Here is a 10,061-nt window from a genome sequence, read left to right as displayed (position 1 = left end):
GGGTCCAAGAAGACAATAATTAATTAATTAATTAATTAATTGAAACACAATTCACTTTTTATCCAATGTCACACTGCAGTGGCCAATCGGGCGATCGACTGGTCTAACTGCTGTGTCAGCTTGAAATATCATGTTCATGGACCAAATTTGTTAATTTCATGTACCAAGCTGTGACCTCTCTCTGGTTTGCAGTCTATGCTGCAAAATAGTAATACCAAGAAGCTTTCTTTGGTTTGTGACCGTTTGTTTGAGAGAGGACAGAAGCAGATAAATAGTCAAACATGTGCCCATATGGACCTATCACTGCAAATGGTAATGGTAAATGGACCTGTACTTGTATAGTGCCTTTCTAGTCTTCCAACGCTTTTTACACCACGTGCCACAGTCACCCTTTCACACACTCAGCGATGGCAAAGCCCATCGAACAGAAACTACACATTCATACACAGCATCATACACAGCATCAGGAGCAATTTGGGGTTCAGTATCTTGCTCAAGGATGCTTCGACAAGTGGCGGGAGGAGCCGGGGATCGAACCAACAACCTTCCAATTAGTGGACGACCCGCTCTGCCTCTGAGTCACAGCCACCCTATACTAAATGCCTCCCACAACAATACTAGGCTGCGTGGCAATATACATTGCCTAGCCACATAACAAAACTCCATTAGGTCCAATATGCATTTAAAAGCCACCAGGATATTATCATAATCCATTGTTTCATCGCTTCTATGGACACATGATTGTGAGTATGAGAGAATATGGATCTGAGAATATTATGACAGTGGTTTCTCCGGACTGATAAGAGAAGATCACGACAGGGACGTCAGTGCACTGATAGATGTTGCTAGCTGTTGTCTGACTGTATACCTGTTACAGTAAGGCAGATTTATCACTGTCTGAATCATCCTCTGCTGCAACATCAAGACAATACTGGGAATGCATGCTGTGATCACACTGAGGCCTCACTGTTGGTACTGATATGTTAACCTGTGTCTCTGGTCACCAGTAACATGAACCATATTATCACCATATTCAGGATTCACCTGATCCAGCCCTAACTATAAGCTTTATCAAAGAGGAATGTCTTAAGCCTACTAAATGTGGTGAGGGTGTCTGCCTCCCGAACCACAACTGGAAGCTGGTTCCATAGGAGAGGAGCTTGGTAACTGAAGGCTCTGGCTCCTGTTCTACTTTTAGAGATTATAGGAACCACAAGTAGCCCAGCATTCAGAGAACGTAGTGTTCTAGAGGGGTAATAGGGTACTATGAGCTCTTTAAGATATGAAGGGGCCTGACCATGAAGAGCTTTATAGGTGAGGAGGAGGATTTTAAATTCTATTCTAAATTTTACAGGGAGCCAGTAGTTCCTGTCAGTACTCGTGCTGCAGCGTTCTGAATTAATTGGACATGTACAAACTGCGAACGATCTGATAAATATGACTTAAACCAGCGTAGTGCGGTTCCTTTAATGCCAATTTGATGCTCAAGTCAAGAATATCATGGTCAATGGTGTCAAATGCAGCACTAAGATCTAATAATACAAGTACAGAGACAAGTCCATTGTCAGAAGCAATCAGAAGGTCATTAGTAACTTTAACCAAAGCTGTCTCTGTGCTGTGATGAACTCTAAATCCTGACTGAAAATCCTCAAATAAACTATTGTTATGTAGAAAGTCACACAACTCTTTGGCGACTACTTTCTCCAGAATCTTAGAGAGGAAGGGGAGGTTAGAAATCGGTCTATAGTTGGCTAAAACCCCTGGGTCAAGAGTGGACTTTTTAAGAAGGGGTTTAATTACAGCTACTTTAAAGGACTGTGGTACATATCCTGATAATAAAGAAAGATTAATCATATCCAGTAAAGAAGTTCCAATTAAGGGAACAACTTCTTTAAGCAGCCAGTTGGGATCGGGTCTAACAGACAGGTTGATGGCTTCGATGTAGAAACTGTTGAAGTTAACTGATGAAGATCGATAGCAGAAAAACAGTCTAAATATACATTTGAGTTTACATTAGTTAAAGTTCCTGAACTTGGAGAGCCACTGATAGCTGTTGATGGCAGTTGGTGATTAATTTTCTCTCTAATAGTAATAATTTTATTATAAAAGAAGCTCATGAAGTCATTGCTACTTAAGTTTATGGGGATATGTGGCTCAATAGAGCTGTGACTTTCTATCAGCCTGGCTACAGTGCTGAAGAGAAACCTACAGAATCATATTTTAAGGTGGAGGGCCACTGACCAAGTTGCAGTTGATCAGAATCAGAATCAGAATCAGGTATATTGCCAATTAAGTTTTTACACAAACGAGGGATTTGTCTTGGTGCATTGGTGCATAAAATATACAAATCACACAAAAATCACACAAGATTGATCATTTGGGAGTGATGATGAGTCAATCTAAATCATGTAAATGCATCATATGTGAAATATCCCAAAAAATACATCTCCATATACAAACTTTTCACCTATTATTTCACAGGTGAGAAATTCATAATTTTGTTTCTAAAGTGGGGGTAAATGGCATTATGTTGACATTTATAGGTCCTACATTCATCTGAAGAAATAGTCCCAATGGAAACTGAGATGTATTTGGTAAATTGAACTGTGAACTGATTTAAAAAGACAATATGTGGAAACAATAAAGGTGTGTGCAGAAAGTTGCATTCCCTCCATGCTGTTGGCTGTAACAGAGCTGATTGGTTTTTCACATGCCTTACAACACGCTGCACACCCACTCTTACTAACTACAATGGAATGCCACCAAATCACCAATGGCTGCCAGGCCTCCAAGAATAATTGGGCAACTTAGCCTTTAATTAGCACTTGAAATCTGCATTCACCAGAGGGCACAACACTGTAAAAGTACAGTATGTTATAGACACACCCCTGTTCTTTCTCTGTGTCTGCCAACTGGCTGTGCGTCTGTCATTATTAATGAAGGAGGCGCTCCAGCATGGCAAGCTGATAGTGCAGATTGCTATTAGAAATGTTGTTGTTTATCTTTATGAGTCATTTAAATATTTAGGTCAAGGTCGAGATGTCAGATGAGGTGAAGATTTGATTGTTGAATTAGGAACACCCCCTATGATATGTAATATAGACCTGATTTGCATACAGTAGTGTTCCTGCTTTTGCACACCTTATGAAACAGAGCAGTGGGTTGGCCTAGATTATCAACTGGGGAAAGTGCACAACCCCAAACCTTCAGACTCACTATATAGATTGTATGTTGTCTTGTGAGTATTGTTGTTGTAACATTTTCATGCTGCTGTCTGGTCCAACTTTGGAAGATTTGGACATATGATACAATAAACATGTTTACACAAAATATCCAATATTGCAGGTTAATGCAGTCATAGGGGAGAAAATCGGTCCAGCTCAAAGCAGCACAGCCAAACTGGACGCTGTTCTCATCAGGGGTGGCTCTAGAGGGGTGGAATAGGGTGACAGGTGCCACCCCTACAAAACGCTTAGCCACCCAAGTTTGGCATCAAATGCTGTCAATTTAACACATAACCTTAAGTAGCAATGACTTCATGAGCTTCTTTTATAATAAAATGATTACTATTAGAGAGAAAATTAATCACCAACTGCCATCAACAGCTATCAGTGGCTCTCCAAGTTCAGGGACTTTTACTAATGTAAACTTAGATATATATTTTGACTGTTTTTCTGCTATTGATCTTCATCAGTTAACTTTCTAAATTTCTTCATCGAAGCCATCAACCTGTCTGTTAGACCCGATCCCAACTAGGCCGCTTAAAGAAGTTGTTCCCTTAATTGGCACTTCTTTCCTGGATATGATTAATCTTTCTTTATAATCAGGATATGTACCACAGTCCTTTAAAGTAGCTGTAATTAAACCCCTTCTTAAAAAGCCCACTCTTGACCCAGGGGTTTTAGCCAACTATTGACCAATCTCTAACCTCCCCTTCCTCTCTAAGATTCTGGAGAAAGTAGTCGCCAAAGAGTTGTGTGACTTTCTACATAACAATAGTTTATTTGAGGATTTTCAGTCAGGATTTAGAGTTCATCACAGCACAGAGACAGCTCTGGTTAAAGTTAATAATGACCTTCTGATTGCTTCTGACAATGGACTTGTCTCTGTACCTGTATTATTAGATCTTAGTGCTGCATTTGACACCATTGACCATGATATTCTTTTACAGAGACTTGAGCATCAAATTGGCATTAAAGGAACCGCACTAAGCTGGTTTAAGTCATATTTATCAGATCGCTCGCAGTTTGTACATGTTAACGATGAATCTTCAATAAATACTACAGTTAGTCATGGAGTTCCACAAGGTTCTGTACTTGGACCAATACTATTTACTTTATATATGCTCCCTTTAGGCAACATTATTAGGAATCACTCCATTAACTTTCACTGTTATGCAGATGATACGCAGTTATATCTATCGATCAAGCCCGATGAAATTAATCAATTATCTAAATTACAAACATGTCTTAAGGACATAAAATCCTGGATGAGCTGCAATTTTCTGATGTTAAACTCAGAAAAAAACGAAATTCTTGTTCTTGGCCCCAAAAACCTTAGAGACTCACTGTCTAAAGATATAGTTACTCTAGATGGCATTACCTTGGCCTCTAGCACCACTGTCAGGAATCTTGGAGTTATCTTTAATCAGGATTTGTCATTTAACTCCCACATAAAGCAGACCTCCAGGACTGCCTACTTTCATTTACGTAATATTACAAAAATTAGACACATCCTATCACAGACAGATGCAGAAAAACTAATCCATGCATTTGTTACTTCAAGGCTGGATTACTGCAACTCTTTATTATCAGGCTGCCCCAATAAGTCCATTAAAACGCTCCAATTAATTCAGAACGCTGCAGCATGAGTACTGACAGGAACTAGAAAAATAGATCACGTCTCTCCTGTACAAGCTTCTCTGCACTGGCTCCCTCCAAAATGTAGAATAGAATTTAAAATCCTCCTCCTCACCTATAAAGCTCTTCATGGTCAGGCCCCTTCATATCTCAAAGAGCTCATAGTACCCTATTACCCTTTTAACAGGCAGTTTTTCCTTGCCCTTGTCGCCAAGTGCTTGCTCATGGTGGTACTGTTGGGTTTCTGTAAATAATGTTATAAAGAGTTTGGTCTAGACCTACTCTATTTGAAAAGTGTCCTGAGATAACTTCTGTTATGAATTGGCGCTATACAAATAAAATTGAATTGAATTTAGATTAACTTAAAAAGCTGAAATTTACTGAATTACCTTTTATGGCTACATTTGAGAGTTTTTTTAGGCTCAAGTTCAATGAAAAAGGACATGTATTTGGAAAAATCTTAGATACCAGTATACCTTTAGATGTTTCTATTCAATGCTTTACTAATGTGCCACAATAATGTTTTTTGAGTTCAAATATTTTCATTTAGATGTTTTTTGCAAATATTGCAAATATTGATATATGTGATTGTTTTTGATCAAAACAGCATATATTTCTGCCACCTCTTAAAGTCTCCATGCCACACTCTGGTCAACTCATGAATATTGCTCTAGATCTGCCCCTGGTCCTCATACAGAACATAAAACAACCTTGAAGTACTCTTGTGATGCTCTTCCTATATTTTGTACCTCTTACTCTTTATTTGAAAGCTGTGCAGTTATTGTTGTTCAGATTAATATTTTAAAATCAGTCGAAGTAGTTCAAATGAGCACCACTGAGATGTAATGCTGTTAATGCATCAGTAATAATCACAGTGTAAACAGTAAATTTGCTTTTGATACTTCAAGTATATTTTCTTAATTCCTTTGCTTATCTAACATGTTTAACTTGTACTGGAACAGCTTTACATTGTGGTATCACTACTTTTACTTCAAAAGCACAGTCTCTCTTTTTTTTTATCAGATCACGAGAAATTATAAAGCAATCCCAGTTTTGCCAGTCTCTCCCCTCTCTGACGATACTGCTGCGAGTACCGGAGAACCGCCTTATTATCACCTGAATGAGGCTTCACGGAGCATGGAGAGGAATAGCCGTGCTGCCGCTGGCGCCTGGTGGCTGAAGCCTGCAGCAGAAACAAATCCCCCACCCCCACCCCCCGCGCTTCTACGGGCATGACAGCCGGGGAGGAATGGACGAGTGCGTTTTTGTGAAGGGACTGTGTGATCCGCACAGGCTCTCTGTCTGCTCATGTTTTCACACAGACGGAGAGATGTTTCACATTGAAGGATCGGCATTTTTATCAACCAGCAAGAACTGTTTGTGTCAACACAGTAAATAAATAAATGGACGAAGCAAACACGGAAAAAAGCGGCACTACTGTGTGCGTAAACGCACCGTACCCGAATGCGTATTGCGCAGGGCAGAGGGTACCTGCAGCATCTCTCTTCCTCTTTGTGCACAGCCTGTGTGCCCTTTTAGTATCGGTTTCGTTGCTCTTTTTCCAACAACGTGTTAATTGCTTATTATGTCTTTTAGTGGCGCTGATGTAGGGGCGGTCGCTGCCTCTGCCCTGCCAGTTGTTGGCCAGGTTTGACGATGGGCGGGTTCTTCCCTGAGAAGGTTAAGTAGCCCGCAGCTGAGCAGAGCGAGCATTCCGCACCAGTACCTCCTCTGACTCTCTCACCACCTCTCTGTCTCTGAGTCGCAGGGAAACTCGGACTTTTATACCAAGGCTAAATTTAGGGGGCTGGCCGGTGCGCAGCGTCCCCATCCTGGACGCGCTTCCTTCCCCAAGCCTCGCATTGGTCTGATCCGTGCAGCGACGCAATACTTATAAGAAAAGCAGCTACTTCCAGGCACACAGCTGCATATGAGTGAGGAGCAGCAGCTCATCGGACGGCAAAAGAAGTAACGCGCTCTGTAGCTTTTTCTGGAGACTCGGCGTACTCTGGTGATTTCCTTAAAAACAGATAAAGTGTTTTTCTACTTTTTTAAATAACGCATGGAAATGGCCTTGAGTGGGACCATTTTACCATCAATCTCGACGTTTGCCAACCAAAAGGAGAAATGTTGGGAAGATGTAAGTTTCGCTGTTTGTATATTTACACATGTTTTGAGCACTGATACAGTTCGGGGTATTGAACATAACTGAATACTTGTTCTGTATCATTCTGTCATATCAGAACTCAGCCTACACGGTGTTTTCTGCTCACTGAAACTTTTTCAACTTTGGAATTTCTCTAATTAGATTCACTGTGATTGTGGTTAAATAATGTTTACAGTTGAAACAGTTTCTTGGTATTCAGTCCTCCGTGTACTTTTTGTGCTGTTTTCGAGATATTTTATCAGAGTTAACTGCAGTGCTGTAACACAAAAACTAAAACTAAACAAACTAACTCTACTGTCTCATTCTCGCTCCAGAGGTGGAAGGGCGACATAAGCAGCGTGTCCAACATGGACAGCACCTGCCTGGGCAGGAAAGACGAAGAAGACCTGGATAAGTTCTTGGATCTTGAGTTTATTCTGGCTAACACCGCCGTCTCTGACAGTGCGTCGGTGTCCGGGACGGTGGCAGAATCCTATCGGCTCCAGGAGTCCGGGGCGTCCGTGTATCACCACCACCACCAGCAGCGGCACACCGCGATGCCCCAGCAGCCGGCCAATTACACCTCTGTCCCAGACATGAACAGCCCACCGCCGCCCTACAACAGCCTGATGGCGGAGCTCCTTCGCTCCGACGTGGATACCAGCTTCCTCCCTGGGAACAGCCCAGGCATCCAGGGCAGATTCCTGATCAGCTCCACGCCTTTCCAGCCCAATCAGGATTTATTCCCTGAGCTTCCGAGCATTAAAGTGGAGCCAGCCTCTATGGACGCGTACGGACCTGTTACTGGTCTGGTGCCTCAGAGCTGCACCAAAATCAAGCAAGAGGGGAACGTCTCCTGCATGATGTCATATGAGCAGCAGCCTCGGCTGGCCAACTCCCCGCAGGCCGCCGTGGGTAGCATGACGCCGCCCCTTAGCCCGGATGACCTGAGGAGCTCCGAGTGTCACCAGCCCCAGATATGCAACTCCACCTCGCTGACGTTCCCGCAGAGCTTCCACCCCCACCACCGCTGCGCGCCTGGGGGATTCCCTCACCCACACAACGGCATGCAGCTCCCGTTCCCCGGGGCGCACCATCACCACCAGTTCCCCGGCATGTTCGAGGAGGACGCGGCCATGGGCATGCAGCAGCAGCCAGCGGCCGGCCAGCGCGTCCTGCTAACCCCGCCGTCCTCCCCGCTGGAAATGATGGACGCCAAGCCGAAGAGGGGTCGCCGGTCCTGGCCGAGGAAACGGACTGCGACGCACACCTGCACTTTCACCGGCTGTGGGAAGACCTACACCAAGAGCTCCCACCTAAAGGCCCATCTCAGGACACACACAGGTAAGACTGCACGTTTAACGTCATCCATCTATCCCGTCATACCTACCGCCAAACCATGACGTCACTCACGGCTGTTGTGTGTTTACAGGAGAGAAGCCCTACCACTGTAGCTGGGAGGGTTGCGGTTGGAAGTTCGCTCGCTCCGATGAGCTCACACGTCATTTCCGGAAGCACACTGGACACAGGCCGTTCCAGTGTCACCTGTGCGAGCGGGCCTTCTCTCGCTCGGATCACCTGGCCCTGCACATGAAGAGGCACATGTGAGGCGGGTCCTGAGGGACAGACCTGGAGGAGACAAGGACTTCTATGCACCGATAAAGAGAACTGTAATAATCCTGTGACCAGCTATAGAAGAATGCTATGCAAACATATAGACGCAGGTTCCTATAGGAATGTTAACTATAGTGGTACCATAACAGCATAAACTGCCATACAGTATGACGATGCCACTACTGACTACACTGTAATACCTATAGGTTCATTATAGGAGCATTATAGTGATTTTTCATTGGGGCAAAGGGAGCATCACGGGAAGCCCTCAAATTATATTTTGTAAAAAAAAAAAAAAAAAAAAAAAAAAAAATTCTATTTAAATGTTATTTTTGAAAGTAATAAATCACAAAACAATGAGGAAATACAGCCAGATAGGACAGAAACAGAGCAACTCTGTTCAGACTGAAGTTTTTTAACTATAAAGTTGGATATGTAGCTGGTACTACTTTTGTATGGAGTGCCGTTAGGCAACAAATTAAAGGAACATTCCACTCAACATGTCAGGCACATGCCACTGAAGCAACTGGAAACAGACAATCCCTCAAAGAGTGATGATTTTTGTTTTGTATTTTCCCCATTAGTGCCTTCTATAACACATTATTACACACATTACGAGTGCCATATTCTCCACTGGCTAGAAGATAATCAAAGATTTATTATGTGTGTTATTTTGTAAGTGTAAACAGCACGTGAAATAAGCTTTGAGACAATGTTTTGTTCTAAAACTGCCTTTCATTCTGTCCTCCCTGAAGGCTTGAATAGAATGTGTCTGTGAGTCTGTGTTATCTACTAGCATTTGAAGTCAGGGTCTTAGTCTCACAGAAGTGCATGCCATCTCAACACCACCTGATTGACAAAGGGCTACTCAGTCTTTGGCAAAAAAGCCTTGTTTGTTCGTGTCTTGAAGAAATGTACTGCCTTGTAAATAGAATCTTTTTTATATAATGTAAATAGTTTATTTTATTGTACATATTAAACTAAATGACAACATGAGTCCTGAGTGTGATTATCAAATATTTGGATAGAGGGTTAACAAAAAAAAAAACCTGGCTTGATATTTACATACATACATACATACATACACACACACACACACACACACACACACACACACACACACAGTTCACAGTTTCCAACTTGGAGGTTCAGACACCCAAGGAATACTGAAGGTTCACAAGATGATAGACCACACCGTAAAAAAAGAAGACACAATAAATGTACAAATAATGTTTGTTTCCTACATTTCCAATAGTGGCTATTTGTACTTTCTCAAGACTAAAAACTGTTAAAAAGTCTAAAAATTCAATTCCATTCAGTTTATTTGTATAGTGCCAATCCATAACATATGTTATCTCAGTACGGTACACTGTAAATAATTTAATAAGGAGTATGGTCTAGACCTGCTCTATTTGAAGAGACCCAACAGTTCCCACCATGAA

At 42.3% G+C, this 10,061-nt stretch overlaps 1 protein-coding gene across 1 annotated transcript; it reads left to right on the top strand.

The window, feature by feature from the left end:
* The first annotated feature begins 6,512 nt into the window (after positions 1-6,512).
* On the top strand, positions 6,513-9,615 carry LOC127350814 (Krueppel-like factor 2). Its single transcript, XM_051377834.1, has 3 exons — positions 6,513-6,999; positions 7,341-8,349; positions 8,438-9,615. The coding sequence occupies exons 1-3, from the start codon at positions 6,922-6,924 to the stop codon at positions 8,611-8,613; spliced, it is 1,263 nt and encodes a 420-aa protein (XP_051233794.1). The 5' UTR covers positions 6,513-6,921; the 3' UTR covers positions 8,614-9,615.
* The last annotated feature ends 446 nt before the right edge of the window (positions 9,616-10,061 follow it).

The sequence above is a fragment of the Dicentrarchus labrax genome, unplaced genomic scaffold (genome assembly GCF_905237075.1).
Source record: "Dicentrarchus labrax unplaced genomic scaffold, dlabrax2021, whole genome shotgun sequence".
Lineage (NCBI taxonomy): Eukaryota > Metazoa > Chordata > Actinopteri > Moronidae > Dicentrarchus > Dicentrarchus labrax.
The sequence above is the reverse complement of the archived record's forward strand: the minus strand, read 5'-3'. Positions and strand labels throughout refer to the sequence as shown.

Excerpts from the sequence above, each read along its gene's own strand:
- LOC127350814 (XM_051377834.1), top strand. The coding sequence starts at position 6,922 with ATGGAAATGGCCTTGAGTGGGACCATTTTACCATCAATCTCGACGTTT. Across the intron at positions 7,000-7,340 it reads AGGAGAAATGTTGGGAAGAT|AGGTGGAAGGGCGACATAAG; the intron begins GTAAGTTTCGCT and ends TTCTCGCTCCAG. Across the intron at positions 8,350-8,437 it reads CCATCTCAGGACACACACAG|GAGAGAAGCCCTACCACTGT; the intron begins GTAAGACTGCAC and ends GTGTGTTTACAG.